We start from the raw sequence: 15,813 nt of genomic DNA on the forward strand, positions 1-15,813 counted from the left end.
AAGCTTCCTTTTTCCGTCACTAAGTACTGGGAAGGATCGCCAAGCAAGATATTAAAATTTCAAAAGAAAATCTCAGGTGGATTAATTTTTTTTTTAATGCAAGGGACAGATTAGTATTTATACCTAGTATTGGTATCAGGCCGATACTTGGCCTTATTTCGAGATAGCGGTATTGATAATGGATAATGACAAAAACGGTTAATTTTGTGTATCAAAGCATTGAGTACGCTTACTGGTATTGGTCTGGATAAAACAATTAACAAACATGGTATCAAACATCCCCGGAGAAATCGAAATCTCACCGCATACGATCAACCTTTGCTCGGTTTGACTCGCTGCCAAAAATCAGAACTTTACGCAACATTTCCAAGCTGTCTAGCAGTTATTTTTGCTCTGGGACTACCCCCGCTCTTGCACCCTCCCTCATTCATTCATTCAATCACGGTACGGCACACGTTTTCCCCCTGACGGATGGCGAGCAGTAATCTGCTCAAGAAAGAAAGCGATTTGAGGGGCAAAGTTATGCGGATTGGCCCAACAATGAGGCCTCTGTACTTTGGCTCCAACATTCTACAGCAAGGCCTCATATGTATATGCTGAGGCCACAACATTAGGTACCGTTGCACGATTTGACCACGAAAATATGGGTGTACAAAGCAAAAAACAAAGTTGACATATGCCTGCAGAAATGCAGTTTTTGTGATGTAAACAAAAATATAAAACCAAGATAAATTAATGTGTTTTTACAAAAGGTTTTGCAAAAAGAAACATTTCTTAGAAAGGTGAAAAAAACTACAACAATGCTCATAATTTAGACAATGTAAAAAAAAAAAAAGCCTTAAGTAATTATCACCATTTTGTCAGAGGAAATAGATAATTCTATTTTTGTCAAAGAAAATCTAAATATTGAAAGGAAATGTGATTCAAGTCTTAGTACAAAAGAAGAAAAGAACAACTTATTCACTTTTAAAATTGTCTTAAATTACGAGCCATGGCTAAAGTGCAGTTTCAGGCACGGCTCAACATGTGGGTGGAGCCAGATGTTGGCCCCACCCACAACATGCAGGATTCCACTCTCACGTTATCCAAGCTATTTTTTTTTAGTTTAACAAATTTCCTTGGGCCGTTACATGCTGTGCCGCCTTGCAATGTCTTTATTATTTTTTAACACTTAACTGAACATCAAAAATGGCAAACTCAGCTGCCTAACCCTAAATGCCAACATCAGCCATCTAGAGTGCGCTCTACAGGGGATATGAGGAACTGCACCCATCACAGTCCTTTCCACAGTATATGGAGGATCGATATCCTTTCAGGTCCCCTGAACATACTTCCACGAACATTCACAACAAAAAAACTGTAGGAGACAACTTTTTTTTTTTTTTTTTTTGAAATATGACTATTAACCTTTAATTTAAACATTAAAGAGTAGCAGCACAACAAGTCAAATGCAAACAGTTAGATAATGGCAACTTTCAAGTTTGTGTTGACAGTAACAACTTTCAGAATATTTGTCGTGTTCACGAGGATAGTTATGGGAAAATGAAGCTTCATGAAGCAGTTTTGTGTGTGTGTGTTTTTTTAAACTGCTCGATATGGTGCCCTTGGTTTGAAAAGGTCACCGCCATGCAAATATATTAAATCTCAAAACATTTGAGTTCTATCTTGGAGAGAGAGAGAGAGAGAGAGAGAGAGAGAGAGAAAAAAAAAAAAAGTGCTTCATGATGCTTAATTTTCCCATCACTACACCAGGATACTTCCGGGTGTCAGAAACCATCACTCAAGCTACTTTGTCCTTTTTTCCCCTCATTTTCTCCAACTTGGTCAAACGCCATGGAAGGTCTTTCTTAATAGTGTGCAATCAGCATTTTTGCCATCCAGAAGTATGCGTGATGCCCCGGTGTAAGGGAGTATAAACTCTCAAGAATAAATTAGATAGCGTTTGCCTCCAGGTTGTCATCGTCGTCGTCGTCGTCTCCAATTGGCCAGTACTCATCCTGCATGTATTGCTCGACCGAGTGGTCCTCTAGCCGCCGGCTGTTGATCTCCCACTCCCACTCGTGCTCCACCAGCTTGTACAGGTCCAGGGCTGCCAAGGCGTCCTCCACCGAGCAGTGTCCTCTAATCCCAACCTGGCCGGATTGGAACGACTCGTTTATTTATATTCTTATATGTATATAACTATGCAACGTGAAGCCTACCGCATATGGATTTTTTGGGGCAGAAAAAGTATTCACAGACTAGTCAGACAATCAAAAATATTAAATATATCTATATAGTGACGAGCGGAGCGCTGATCGGCTAGTGCTAAACTTACCTGGATGTGTCTATTTAGAAGCTTGTTGGCTAGGATCTTCAGAGAGACCCGTCGACGTTTGGGGAAGCCCGCTAATTGTCGCAGGAGTGGCGTGGCTCCGGCATCACGGATCATGTGACGTGGAAAGAGGATGCCCAACACACCGAAGTCATTGAAAACAGAGTGGCCCACGACCACCTTGCCTTCAAGAATGTCGCTGATCTAAAGACGACGAGGAAAGAAGACAGTTAGCATTGACAATTAACTTGAATTCAAGGAATTTTGATTTTTTTTTTCTTCTTCTGTCATTAATTTGAAGACTCACCTCCTTTCTAGCCTGATCATAGGGCGTGGCCGCTTCCAAGTGATGCGGCCGTATGCCACTCCAGCGCGTCCTGTAGTCGGTAACCGGTTGACACGGCCGGATGTATTTATCGAAGAGAATGTGGCCGTGGTAATCCAGGATGCTGCAGCGGGCCAGCTCGCTGCAGCACCCGCCCGGTCCCGTGCCCACCATCTCACAGTCCAGCGCAACCACAGAGGTGGCGGAAGAACTTGGGCACGGTGAGCAGCTGCCGCTGGTTGGGGGGCTGCCTTCTGAGAAGCCGCTATCCACCTCCCAGGTGTCCCTCAAGCTCAAATCTTTGGTTTGAAAATCTCGACCGCTTTTGTGCTTTTTTACCAGTTCATCGCCATAGCTGTCGGACCTTTTCCTCTTTGCTTGACACCTGCGTTTTTGCCTCCCGCACTCCATGGTATGTATCATATCCTTTTTGCACAATAATCGGTAATTGGTCAGAAGGTCACGTTACGGGGCCTTACTCCTTTTCCGTGGCCCCGCCATTATCCATCGAGCAAAGTATCATTGCTGTCATAGCTGTGCAATGAAAAACATTGGGGAAAATGTCATTTCATGAAAAAAAGATGGGCTGATTAACACTGATAAAAGCTCAAAAAGCGTAAGGATTATTTTAAGAATAGTTTTTAGTTGTAATCTTCCGCTGGGCATTAAATACCCTTCAAATTTAAGTTTAGGTCATTAATTTATCATTTTTGTCGAATTGATGAATTAACAGAATTGCATTGAAACAGTCGCAGCATCAAACTCGTAATGTTATTCACGTCTTTGTGAACAGTTCCGTAGCATCAAATGTGTTACGTCACGCGGTCATAATTATTGCTTGCGTCACGCAGGAATTTTAGGAGGCGTTCTTGAATCATAAGCGTTATTCTCCACTGTCATTCACATGCGTACACATTTCAAAGTAGTTCAACAATAATTTTAGCAGAAAACTCTCAGCTAACGAAAGAAAATGTGGCCATTTTTAGGCAAAACGTCAGCCGGCCACCGGCTTTTAAGCTAGCCCAATAGCACGAGGCACTCTAGAAACAGATTTTTTTTCTCAGACTATCACAACAACGGAGCTAAGTGGTAAACTATGATATAAACCGTCGAAAAAATGACACGTCGTGTATAGTTAAAATAAAGAAGTAGCGTTTGGTGAAACCTACCTTCGTCAGTGGCACGTGGACAGAATCGCTTCAGCCTGAACATGTTTGAGTGAAGCTTCCCCCGATTGGTTACTCATCTTCTTCGCCGTTATCAAACAGGAAGTACTTACAACTGACGTTTAGCGCGTCGTCTAATGGTCAGGAGGAGAAACGTCAGCTGATGACGCATGAGGCAGTCGAACAAAACCACGTTGATTACATTGGCTAATTCAAATTGTAAACATATTCTTCTAGTGCAATCCTTAAGGGTACAACCCAATTTCCATTCAAACGGTGAAAATTCGAACAATTATGTACAGTATTATTTGATAGTTTGAAGCAAATATGCTGTTTTTGAAAGTAACCAGAAACAAACATTGATGAATGATGCGCCAGACTTGCTGTCCAATATTCCACCGTGCGGCTATCAAAAAACATAAAAACGACAAACGCTTGAATTTACTGCAACAGTAAGCATTTATTAATGTTTGCATCATACTTTTCATGTTTAGTATGGCCCACAGAAAACTAAAATGGCCCCTGATAGGACAAAAGTTTCCCCAACCCAATTTAAGATGTACATATAGGAATATTTGTTTCTTCACATCCGTATGAAGTCGTCTGATCCATTCTTTCAATAAGCTAGCACAATAAAACATTACAAACAATTGAATGACATGTTAACTAGACAAATAGCTGACTAGATTGTACTTGCTAGGGACAAGGCGGAGTTACATTCACCTTTGTGGCCGCCTCCCTTTCTATTAGTGCAAAGAGTCCCGTGTGATCAACTAAAAATTGCATTAAGACTTCAGAAGTTCAGTGCCTTCACTGGCCAGCTGAGGTAATTGGAACACAGAAATCAAATCAAATATTTGTTTTTCAGTCAACCAAAAACACAGTGGAACTTAGAAAGTCAAACAGTTGGAACTTGGAGTAAAACTCAAAGCATGTTGTCGTCTGCAAAATGCCAGCTTGGCCTTGTTGTCTTTGGCTTTTTTATTTGTATAAGTGGGTTTACATAAATGCTAGTGATGTCAAAGATGTGAATTGTGAAACTACCAGAACCACAAATGCACCTTTCTACTTGAAATGATAGTCATCAAATGCCATGAAGTGACAGTTCTCCAGGTGAGTAGGTTTCGTTTAATTTGACATTATATGCTCGTTGTTTTGTTTCTCAAAGTAGTTTTATGAGGAACACATCATGTAACTTAACCCAGAGAAAACATTTTAAACAGGGATGATCAATATCACTTTATCGGACCGATAGCAGTATGAATATTGACCACTGTAATGATTTCTGTCATACTTCTGAATTATATAATCTCTGACGCAAATGGTGATTTGCCTATGTGACAAATGGACACAGTATAGCGCCACCTACTGCCTAGGAGGACTTAATGTCATTTTTTTGTATTAAGTATCAGTGACTGGTATCAGGTGCCTCTATAAAGACCCAATACATTAGAACAAGCTCAGTATCAGTACTCAACTAATCTTAGTTTCAAAATAAAAACAACCTGGAAGTCAATCAGAAATAGATTCGGACGGTCACAGCAATATTTGTGCTTTGCATCTTTAAAATAGAATTAACCGGGGAACGAAAAAAGGAAAAAAAAAAGCTCTTGTAGCTTGTATCCTCACTCAAAGGAATACAAAAGCATTTTGTACAAAAATGCAACAAAGAAAATCAAGAAGACTATGATGTGATATGAAATCACATGGTGTCAGTTTTCATTTAAACGTGAAATTCTTCCTCAGAAGGCTATGTCCACACACATATTTCCAAATATGTAGGTCCATATGTAAGCACATTTGTGAGTCTTGTGTCTAATGGTTAAATAAGGGGAAAGAGCAGAGTAACATTTGGATAATGGGAGTCAAAATTGGGATTTCCCTTTTATATGCCCCCTCCACCCAAATAAATTTTTTAAAAAAAAAAACACAAAAAAACCCCACTTCCAATCACCCATTATCTATGTGCTTGTTAGAATTGTTCCCTTTCTGGCCAGGATACATTTTACAAAAAAATATTTGTGTGTGTGTGTGTGTGTGTGTGTGTGGACATAAACCCTGACTTTTCTCGTTTGAACCTGAAATGTGAACAATCGTGTAACTTATCTCAAGGCATACCTGTGGTTGCAACATTTTAGGAATTTCTATTTTGGAAACTTTCCATGGGAATTAAATGGAAACGAACCTAAAATATACAACACTGAAGGTTGTGTCTTTATTTCATTTACTGACATGATCTGCAGATCTAAATACGTTAAATCAACATTTTATTTCAATTGGCAGTAGTAGAGTTAATGCTACTTGAAGAAAAACGTTTGCATATTCTTGAATTGAAAAAAAAAAAAAAGGACGAGATGCAACTCTATTGAATTACAACGAGCAATCAAATCTTTTGCTTTGTGTTGGGGGCCAAAATTTGAGTTGCGAACATCCTACAGATAGGCAGCCATTCGAGTGAAGTTAAAAGAAAAAATAAAATAGAGCAAATGAACTTACTCTGTCTACATAATTTATTTTGCATGGATTTCTGCTTCTGACAAAAATGTTGTTTTTGGTATATTTCTTTTGACTTATCAGAGCTACTCTGCATAGTGTGCTCAGGGGACATTCTGTCTGCCTAGCTGAGACAAAATAAGGAATGCAACAGAAAACATAAGTCTCAGGAACATTTTCATGCTTGCATAATGTACCATTATGATCCATTACGTTACCCTCAGTTGCCTATTCACTATTAATTCCTAATGGAAAGTTTCCAGTTGGGAATACAATGAACCCCTACTATTTGCACACAAAAGGCCTGCCACATCTATCAAAAATAAATGAGCTATTAAAAAAAAAAAAAAAAAAAAAAAAAAAAACCTATAGTTGTCACAAAATGGCGGCAAAACACTACTTACATCTAACGAGTGTGCCGGCCAACTTCAATTTGATTTCAAGATACCTCCAGAAGGCAAATGGTGACTTTTTGCACAGACGGCGTGAGTTTGATTCCTAGCCAGCACCTCGATAGTCAGCCACTGAGTAGATTCTTCCTCGTGTCAAAATGAGTATCTGGCGCCAAACGAATCAAGCTATTCTAATAAACAAATTCACAAAGGCAGGACTGCAGATATGCAGGGATTCACTGTATTTCTGAAATGCGCCATCTAAACTTCCTGTGGGGAACTTAGCGGAAACCTTGCACCCTTTTGCAACCCTAGGCACGCTACAGGTATACTTGAAGATATTGTAGCTCAATTCTGTGAGCCCCTTCAATTTAAAGATGATGGGGTGCCGCCCCCTTTTCCCGTGCATAGAATCTGACCACGGTCGACAGCGGAGGCAGGTAACGTGTCCACAGGCAGGATTTTCAAAGTGAGTGGAAGATATAGAAGCACCTGCTATCTCAGAAGGTCTGCTGGCTCTTTAACTCCGAGTAGACGAGTCCCTCTGCCGAGATGGCGTCGCCTAGCCCCACAGTTCGCAGTGGTTGCTTGCACACCAGCACCGGTGTCATGTGGAAAGTGACGTTCCCACGGCGCCACGCCGTGACGGGAGTTGCCGGGTCTAGGGTCAGCGCCACCCGAGGCTCCGAGTCCGAACTGTGAAAGTGGAGCGGAGCTTTCAATTCCACCTTGGCGGCGTCGACGGTACGTGTGCCGCACGCCTGGCTGCTGGCCACGCGAGCCCCCGCCGTCACCGCCGCCACCTGGTTGGCCCAGAAGCCGTCCACCGTGGCCAGTACGTGATAGGCCAGCGTGTGGAAATGGACACGGGTCAAGTCGGCCTCCGACGAGGGGTCGCTGCGACCGTGGCGCTCCAGGATCCACAGGAGGATGTCGCTGACCTGCCCCACGTCGGGGACGCCCTTCCATGCGGTAATGTGAGCATGAGGTCCACCCCCGGCCTGTGAGAGGAATAGCAGCTCCTGCTCGTTCAGGCCGATGGAGCTTACAATGGGCATGACCTGCTAACAGGAAGACATAAAGCCATGATATACAGTCAACATACTTTAAACAAGGAACACATTACTGGAAATGGACTTTTTGAAGGGAAGGCTAAACAGAAATTCTCTAAGCACGATCTTTTGATTAATGTTGACACGCTCTGAAATGAACTACCGATTTACGCTTCAAAAATTGCACCAAATGAGTGTACAGGGCAGACACACTGCATATTAAAAATGTCAACAGATCATTTCCATATGTATTACGCCGCTTCCAAAATGTACCTCCTGCATGATGCTGTTCATGTAGTCTCTGTCCGTCATGCTTGCCAGCTCCAAGTGGATGGGGATGTCCTTACGGATGTCCGCTATGGCTGCCACTGCCTGCCAAGAGGGGACAAAGTCACTTTTTTATTTTGTTTTTCCAGCTTTTATGTATAGCATTTTGATATAGCACAGCCTTAGTTGCACAACTGCACAATTTCATGTGATTAAAAACACAAGCATTTATATGGCTTTGTTAGGCATATATTTTGAAACGGCTCTTGTTGGGTCATTTTCCATCTCATGCAGGGATTGAAAAAGTACAAATCCAAGAATGACAATTGCAACATAAGAAGTCGAAAAATATGTACTTAAATGCAGAGAATACAGGGGAAAAAAAAACAACACCAAAATGAGGAGCATTTACACACCTCTTTGAGCCGCTCCTCCCACAGCTGGCGGCCCTGGCCCTCCATCATATGCAGCCCGGACAGGACCACCAAATCAGGCTGGAATTCTTCCAGGCTGGCCACGAACGTCTCCAACGAACTCATCTCTCCGTTGGACATGTCGTGCGAGAAGATAAAGCGGTTGGCCTGAGGCGCCCGTGTTGAACCCCACTGCTCGCCTAGTGACAGAAATGTTGTTGTAACGTTAGAAGAAAAGTCCAGGGTGTACCCTGCCTATTACAAAAAAATTCAACCAGGTTGGGCTCAAGTTCACCAGTAATGATCCATAGTTACAGGTGCACACTTGTGCAACTACATTATCTCAGTTTTTTATTTCTATTTCTCTTCTCAATGACATGTTATTTTTTTATTGCATTGAGAGGATTGTAGGTTACAAGACTGGAGGAAAATTTCTTGAAATTATTTATCTTGGTCTAAAACCCAGAGTTTGAACAGGGTTGTGTATAATTATTACACCCACTGTAATGCATAAAAAATAAGAAACAAAAGATATTACTTGATAATATTTCATGGGAAATTTATCCACTAAGTGGGTATTACCTGCTTTGTACTCCAGGATCAGGTGGTATTCGTCAGTCTCCTGCAGGGAGCCCGGCGGAACCACTATCTGCTCATCCAGCATTTCGTGAAGTTTTGGTCCCACTGGTCCACATAACAAAACCTGCAGGGTTTAAGAAAAAAAAAGTCAAGTTTCATCCAGATTTGGATTGAGAGTTTGCATTCTATTTGCATCATTTTCCTTTTTGCAGCAGGTCTTGGACCCTAAACTACATTAATAAAAAAGCTGTACAGTGGAAGCCATCACGACTAGCAAAAAATCTGTGTATAACTGATGAACATTCAAATGCATTGCAAAAATCAATATTTAACAAAAAAAAAGGCTGGGGAAGCCACGCCCCCCCAAAAAATATTAAATGTTTTTTTTTTTTTTTTTTTTTTAAAAACAAAAAATCTGTTAATTTACTATTCCCAACTGAGTATGTATGAGTCCACTGTAATATATTTAAAAAAATAATCATTTCTAGAGGATGAAGCAAAACCCCCTTCCTGCTTACCATGAGTTCAGGATATGTGGCAAGCTTCTGACCGATGAGGGCTGCGTTGCCTCCAACATATAACTGCAAGACAAAAAGTGCTTCAAGTTTCAGGTGTGAACAACATTCCAAATACTAGAGCACTGGCAGGTACGCGAGCGCTCGTCACCTTGGCGCCGGGATACTCTGCAGCTGCCCTGGCGATCCTCTGAAAGACTTCCTTGTCGCTGAAGAAGCGCTCGGCGGCAGCCCCACGCTCCATGTAATGGACAAAGGTCTCCCTCAGGTCCTCTTTGGAGTGCAGCACCTCGTGATCGAGCCCACTCCCAGGGTCCAAGGCGAGTGCCTGCAGCAGGCCCACCCCTGACACCACCACGTCCACACAGGCATTCACCCTGACAGGAGACAGGAAACATTAGATCGGCTGTGTCAAAATTGTAGGAGCAAACATCATTGAAAAAAGACTGAGAATAACCCTGCCAATGAACAGCATCAGTTTTGCCGTGTCATGAACCTTTGCAAAATGAGTACTGTGAAACGAGATCTTCTGGTACTCAGGACACATTCCTCATTTTAAAAAGCGCTTATGTCAAGCCCTGGCAAGCCTGAGTGGACAGATGAGCCTCGCGGTCAAGAGTGTGATGATAAACATCAAGCAGGCTGAAGATGAACCTACCCGACGGCCACTCTGCTCCACTGGCGTGTGGGCAACGTGATCAGCGAGTCCCAGGCGTCGGAAATGACCTGTTCCAGGCGGCGCTCGCTCTGCGGGGACGACCGGAGGCTGTCCGGGCTGACGTACTGAAGGAGCTGCTCGGGCAGCTCGGGGCAGCCGTGGTAGAGGTAGCCGACCGCCAAGGCCAGCAGGGCCGCCACCGACGCCTTCCTCCACATGATGAACTGCGAACACAAAGACGTTTAAAATCAATACTACCACCAAACGTTGCTTGTTTGGTCACTGCCGTTTTTGGTAGCAGTGTTTTTGTGTGATCACGGTGCTTTTATGCTCGTCTGAAAAGTGCAAATTGACTGATGTGTTTTCCACATCAATTTTAGATATCCGACAGAAACCCAGCCTATTCATTTGTGTCCATTAAAGTTGTGTCAAAATCAAATCAAAATTAAAAATCTAATCAAATTTTATTTGTATAGCCCTAAATCACCATTTTCAGTAATTTTGTGGACATGCTGATGGAGTCACAAATACATTTTATGATGCTGAAGAAATTACAAGGTCCGGACCATGACTGATTGGGTGACACAGGGGCAAATGGTAGTAAAAAAAAATGATAATGACGAATCAAACGTGGTTGGACGTAGAGCTGGCCCATAAGTAAAATAGATATTTTCCTCATTCTTTGACGATTACAATTTTACTTGATTTTAAATTGAACAATTAAACAACGAACTTCTGTTTTAAAGCTTTGATGCATACACAAACAAATCCTGAGAAAAAGCTTCAAACAATAACGTATTATTTTATTAAATCGCTTTTAACGTAAATGCAACATTCATGGAATAAAAGTGATTTTTATAGCTAAATGCCACACTTAACAATAATTGTAAACACATCCGTTCAGCATTCTGTCACTTGGGTAAAACCACAATTTCACAATTCAGCTCATTTCCAAATCCTCGATGTTTAAAATCACGAAATATTTATATTCATTACCCAGGATGTTTATTTTGTTTTGCTTTAAGTCGTAAAAATGCACCAACTTCCTTAAATCTTAACATTTAGACCACATATTAACAGTTTGATCAATTTTTTTCAAGCTCTTTAAAGTGACGCTGGTCTTGCCGATAAAAAAAACATTAAACAGTTTTAATCGTTTAAGTCGCGTACCCACAACTCGTATCTCAAATTCAAAATTGATCACTCTGATAACAGTGCATCACTGACATCAACGGTAAAGTGTTTGAACTCTTCACTTTTCCCAGAGCGTTTTCCTGACTTAAATACATACTGGAAGACATTCGGTTTGCTCGACTAAACAAACTTTCCAACTTGAACACTCATTCTGGCAGTTTAATGTTACCCTTCTGCTAATGCTAGCTAGCATACGGTGTTGTCTTTTTAATTGAAGTTCGCTCGAAACTAACGTGACACTAGCTAAGTAGCGTTAAAGCTGCTCAGAGGAGCGAGTAATCTCATTAAGAGACAAAATTCCCATTTGCATTCCTCCACGAAAAGTTGTAATCACTCAATCCGCGGAAGCTAACGCGCTTAATGGCTGACAAGCGCGGTGGTTCAACGTTCCCTACCAGAGGTCCGAACGCAGCCTTCAAACGTGTCTCCGAGGAACGTATTGTCGTTTCCCTGAGGACCGCATCAAGAGCGCTAAACTCGCTTGACGCTGCCCGTAACGAGGGAGGCGAAGGTCGGCGTCATTGAACGAGAGAGAGGCGGCGAGGAAGGGTAGCAGCTGCCACCAGGATAGCACCGACCGCCACCGTCAGCACGCAACCGACAGCGAACCACACTTCCGCCTTCCCATTCGACGCATGCGCATTACCTATCGGATAAAAATGACTTTTACAGTTGGATTTCTTAGTATAATTTGTGACATAAACAAACAACAACTGTATAATGTACACCACGTCTGCTTTCTTTAATCTTTGAAAAAATCCGGAAAAAAAACAAAACATTATTAAGACAATCATTAAAGTGCGGAACAAAAAAAATCGACTCTATTTTCCTCAAGTTGTATTTTCAACTCGTTTAACCGTGTGCAATATTTTGACCATTTTGGGGTCATTTTCTTCCACATCATTCTTGCAGTGTTTTAGCCAAGGATAGCACATTTGGTAGTGTGACAACCTACTGTCTTTCAACGCTTTCCCTTTCATGTGGAATTTCTTTGATTTAAAATACAAAGCATTAGACGATAAACTGTAAAAGGGTGAAACTGGAAGTCAACCCACATTATTGTAAATTTACATTAAAATATTCTAGACAACCCCACTAGTTAAACACGGTATCATGATTAATATCTTGTTATAAATTTGACTTAACCAGTAAAATCCACCCATTTTTATTCATCTCAATGGGCAACAATTTTGCCAGTTGTTGTCGACTAAAAATTATATTATAGTTACTTAGGTAACAACCAATCATAACTGACTTGTGAACATCACATGACCTATTTCAGAATCCAGATTATTAGATTGTTCACTAAAAATTACTTTGCAGTGCCTCACGTAACCTCTAATCACAGCTCAGCATTTTTCTGGCTTTGATCATGTAACATCTACAAAAAAATAAATCCTTTATTGGGTATTTAAAAGATGCATTGTATTTATATGCATCTTTGGGTCCTTTGATTTGCACCAAAACACACAAATCCAAGTTAATATTGTTAATATTCATTTATGCTAGTATACTAGTAATGTAGCCTCTTAAACTCTTGCAATGGCACAATCAAAACTTCAAGAGTGCAAAAGATGTTAAAACATAATCCGTTTCTTTATTACTACAATTGACAGGCCACGTTCAAGAAAAAGGGAACACACACACACACACACACACACACACAACAGAAAGCAGCCTTAGATACTAGCATTTTTGTGTTATATAGATCATTTATGAGACACTAAAGCAAACAAGTAGGCATAGTAAACAAGACGCAAAAATCTTGTGACGCTAATCCAAACTAGGATGCGCTTGGCCTCCCAGTGGCAGGTTTAAGACATTTTAAAAGTACACTAAAAAGATAATCGCTTAAAAGGGTACAACAACTCAACTCTCACTGCAGTGCATTTTCATTTCCTTTCACTCATTTGAGGACTTTTACGTCTGACTTGTTTGGAGCTGTGAAGCTGACGCGGAGGTCCCGCCGGTAGAAACCTTGAAGGACTCCTCCAAGGACGACATTAGGCAGCCCTGCAACACAGAGCGATAGCTGACACTTGGCACCGTTTCACAAACCCAAATAGTTACTCTTATCGTTTTCAGTTCAAATCAGTGGTAGTCACTCGAAATATTTCTCACTAAAATTAAAAAAGGTTACCTGATGTGCAGTCAGCCACATATGGATCTCTGAAGAATCCTATTACTCGCTGATGTGGCAATGGAAAACTGAAATAAACAAGAGATATAAATCATTAAAAAAAAAATCCCCTCAATGTGACATTTAACCTCTCGAAAAAGCCTGATAGAAAATCTGAACCGTTATTTTTAATGACAGGAAAGTTGCATTGACTCCCATTTAGCATGAATTGGAATCCCTATGATATTCAAAATGAATTAAACATAATCATGTAAACATGAAAAGAGGCTAAACACAGACTCATCATATTTACCTGTAATCTTGATTATCCAGGTCATCAAGTGATCTGAAATCAAAGCCATACATTCATCATCAATAACCACATGCATAGAAAAACTGTACAGTTACATACATACACAGTAATACAGTAATCCCACATTTTCCTGATTAATTGGGACCGGAACCCCCCAGTGATGAGTGAAAACCGCAAAGTAGTGATGTATACTCAATATACAGTATATATATTGGCTCATGTACTATACAGTAGTGTCACAAGCATTCTTACTCCATGCTGCTGATCTTGTTGCCCGTATGGTAATGTTTGACATGCAGGAAGTCCAGCAGCTCCTGTGGCACATTTTCATCTTGATAGATGATTTCCTGAAAAGGTGGAGATGTGGTGAAACAAACAAATAGGATTTTATGCATTTCCATTGCGCAAAATAATGTTTTTGAACTTTACCTGGATGTAATCTTCCAACTCCTGCCTCCTCTGCTCCAGAGGTTTGGATCTCAGATGAGGATTCCTTTTACTTGGGAAATCTGGAGTCTGGATGATCTTCCTGAGCTGAAATCACAGATTCTGCATGTCTGTCTTGCTTGCATAACAACTTGTCAAAGGTTTTAATGAGGAGTTTGTGATGGAGCCGGGATGGTCACATGAACTCACTTTTCTGTGCAGTGCCTGGAATTCGCTGCTTCTCCTCAACACGAAATGTTTCCTTTCGTTGAAGAGCACTTCAACTCGAAAGAGCTGCATAAGGAGACACAAAGCGTATTTCTTAAAAAAAAAAAAACAAATTCATGCAAGTTACATCTAGAACCTTTTTACATGACATAATCGTAAACAAAAAATACTACGTACTGTACACGATTCAGCCGGTTGCATAAAGTATAGACGAGATGTGCCCACTAGATGTCGTTGTAGTCAATTTTATATCACACTGGCTTCTTTATTTATTGGGGTCACTATTTAGAACTGCAAGATACCTTTTAATTAGCGATTAGTGAATAACGGGGCTCCACTGTACTGTTACAGAGTGCGTTTTTCCAGAGGCTCTGTGAACGCAACCCACGCAACATGCGGTAACCTGCTCGCCCAGCCCTGGCACCAGGTGCTCACTCACCTTTCGTTTCCGTCTTTATTCCGGTAGACAAACACAAGACAAATGGCGTGCAAACTACTCAGAAACCAACAATAGAAAAAAGACGACAATAACAACAACAACAAAGTAATGAATGGGGGTTAAAAGAACTCACCTTTTTGGACTTCCCCACCTCGTCCACTTCCCTCTCCGTGGATGGAATTGTGACTTGTATCATTGGGATTTCCGTTGTCCTAAACGAAGCATGTGGAGCCTCTGTTATTTTTAGAACTTTTTTTTTGTCCGATCCAAATTGTCCCGGCGAGTCTTTTTGGAGGATCCGCTGTCACTGTGGATGTGTCCGGGTTGTGAGCGCTCAAGTCGGGCGTGAACAGTAGTCGAGTGGCCGCTGGGAGCTCCACCTCCACGCTAATTGGACAGCATGCTACATCCGGGACATTCAAGATTTAGTAGACAACACTAACTAACTAACTAACTAACTAACTAACTAACTAACTAACTAACTAACTAACTAACTAACTGTCGTTTTCAACCGGACTTGATTTTGTATTGCTGAATTTCAACAATCGCTATGAAAAAAATTAAATTTTATTACATGAATGGATATTGTGATTCCACACAGAGAATTTACAAGCCAATTTTCAAGTATTCTGCGTTTTTTTTTCTTTTTGCAAGCGTTTTCTTTGCCCATTCCCATAAAAAAAAGTTGAAAAATAAGAGCTAATGTCAATTGACATCAATGGTGCTCCTCGGTTGGGTTTTCATTGACGTCTTTTCAGGTTCGTGGAGCTCATTATTAATTTGACTCAATGTGTTTCTTTTTATTCTAACATTCATTTATTTGGTGATTATAAAAATACTTAACGCTCAAATTCCAAATCTAAATATTGTCATTTAGACTATTTATTCGCAAGGAATGTAGCATTGAAAAATATTGTCAT

At 41.0% G+C, this 15,813-nt stretch overlaps 3 protein-coding genes across 5 annotated transcripts; all 3 read right to left on the reverse strand.

The window, feature by feature from the left end:
• Positions 1–1,672: 1,672 nt before the first annotated feature.
• Positions 1,673–3,893, reverse strand: isg20 (interferon stimulated exonuclease gene). Its single transcript, XM_088416224.1, has 4 exons — positions 3,809–3,893; positions 2,622–3,173; positions 2,318–2,518; positions 1,673–2,132 (listed from the first exon to the last, which is right to left on the reverse strand). The coding sequence occupies exons 2-4, from the start codon at positions 3,060–3,062 to the stop codon at positions 1,932–1,934; spliced, it is 843 nt and encodes a 280-aa protein (XP_088272350.1). The 5' UTR covers positions 3,063–3,173; positions 3,809–3,893; the 3' UTR covers positions 1,673–1,931.
• Positions 3,894–4,245: 352 nt separating this feature from the next.
• On the reverse strand, positions 4,246–11,996 carry adpgk (ADP dependent glucokinase). 2 transcript variants are annotated; one of them, XM_088417906.1, is made up of 8 exons: positions 11,764–11,996; positions 10,175–10,398; positions 9,668–9,893; positions 9,520–9,582; positions 9,005–9,125; positions 8,426–8,622; positions 8,016–8,114; positions 4,246–7,751 (listed from the first exon to the last, which is right to left on the reverse strand). In XM_088417906.1, the coding sequence occupies exons 2-8, from the start codon at positions 10,390–10,392 to the stop codon at positions 7,191–7,193; spliced, it is 1,485 nt and encodes a 494-aa protein (XP_088274032.1). In that variant the 5' UTR covers positions 10,393–10,398; positions 11,764–11,996; the 3' UTR covers positions 4,246–7,190. The 2 variants fall into 2 exon arrangements, with proteins under 2 accessions (XP_088274032.1, XP_088274031.1); XM_088417905.1 differs by having other exon boundaries at positions 4,246–7,754.
• A 949-nt stretch (positions 11,997–12,945) lies between these two features.
• snx22 (sorting nexin 22) lies at positions 12,946–15,268 on the reverse strand. Of its 2 annotated transcripts, none has more exons than XM_088417441.1 (7): positions 15,027–15,268; positions 14,437–14,520; positions 14,230–14,334; positions 14,053–14,147; positions 13,801–13,833; positions 13,509–13,576; positions 12,946–13,381 (listed from the first exon to the last, which is right to left on the reverse strand). In XM_088417441.1, the coding sequence occupies exons 1-7, from the start codon at positions 15,087–15,089 to the stop codon at positions 13,275–13,277; spliced, it is 555 nt and encodes a 184-aa protein (XP_088273567.1). In that variant the 5' UTR covers positions 15,090–15,268; the 3' UTR covers positions 12,946–13,274. The 2 variants fall into 2 exon arrangements, with proteins under 2 accessions (XP_088273567.1, XP_088273568.1); XM_088417442.1 differs by lacking the exon at positions 15,027–15,268 and adding an exon at positions 14,632–14,658.
• Positions 15,269–15,813: the final 545 nt, after the last annotated feature.

The sequence above is a fragment of the Hippichthys cyanospilos genome, chromosome 6 (genome assembly GCF_059441005.1).
Source record: "Hippichthys cyanospilos isolate Australia breed blue-spotted pipefish chromosome 6, RoL_Hcya_1.0, whole genome shotgun sequence".
NCBI lineage: Eukaryota > Metazoa > Chordata > Actinopteri > Syngnathiformes > Syngnathidae > Hippichthys > Hippichthys cyanospilos.

Bases quoted from the DNA above. Each gene is read 5' to 3' on its own strand.
- isg20 (XM_088416224.1), bottom strand. From the start codon at position 3,062: ATGATACATACCATGGAGTGCGGGAGGCAAAAACGCAGGTGTCAAGCA. The intron at 2,519-2,621 runs GTGAGTCTTCAA...CGTCGTCTTTAG, and splicing joins ATGATCAGGCTAGAAAGGAG to ATCAGCGACATTCTTGAAGG. The intron at 2,133-2,317 runs GTAAGTTTAGCA...CAATCCGGCCAG, and splicing joins TTCTAAATAGACACATCCAG to GTTGGGATTAGAGGACACTG.
- adpgk (XM_088417905.1), bottom strand. From the start codon at position 10,392: ATGTGGAGGAAGGCGTCGGTGGCGGCCCTGCTGGCCTTGGCGGTCGGC. The intron at 9,126-9,519 runs GTAAGCAGGAAG...TAAACCCTGCAG, and splicing joins CCACATATCCTGAACTCATG to GTTTTGTTATGTGGACCAGT. The intron at 7,755-8,015 runs GTACATTTTGGA...TCTTCCTGTTAG, and splicing joins TGAACAGCATCATGCAGGAG to CAGGTCATGCCCATTGTAAG.
- snx22 (XM_088417441.1), bottom strand. From the start codon at position 15,089: ATGATACAAGTCACAATTCCATCCACGGAGAGGGAAGTGGACGAGGTG. The intron at 14,148-14,229 runs GTAAAGTTCAAA...CCACCTTTTCAG, and splicing joins AGTTGGAAGATTACATCCAG to GAAATCATCTATCAAGATGA. The intron at 13,834-14,052 runs GTAAGAATGCTT...CTTTGATTTCAG, and splicing joins AACAAGATCAGCAGCATGGA to ATCACTTGATGACCTGGATA.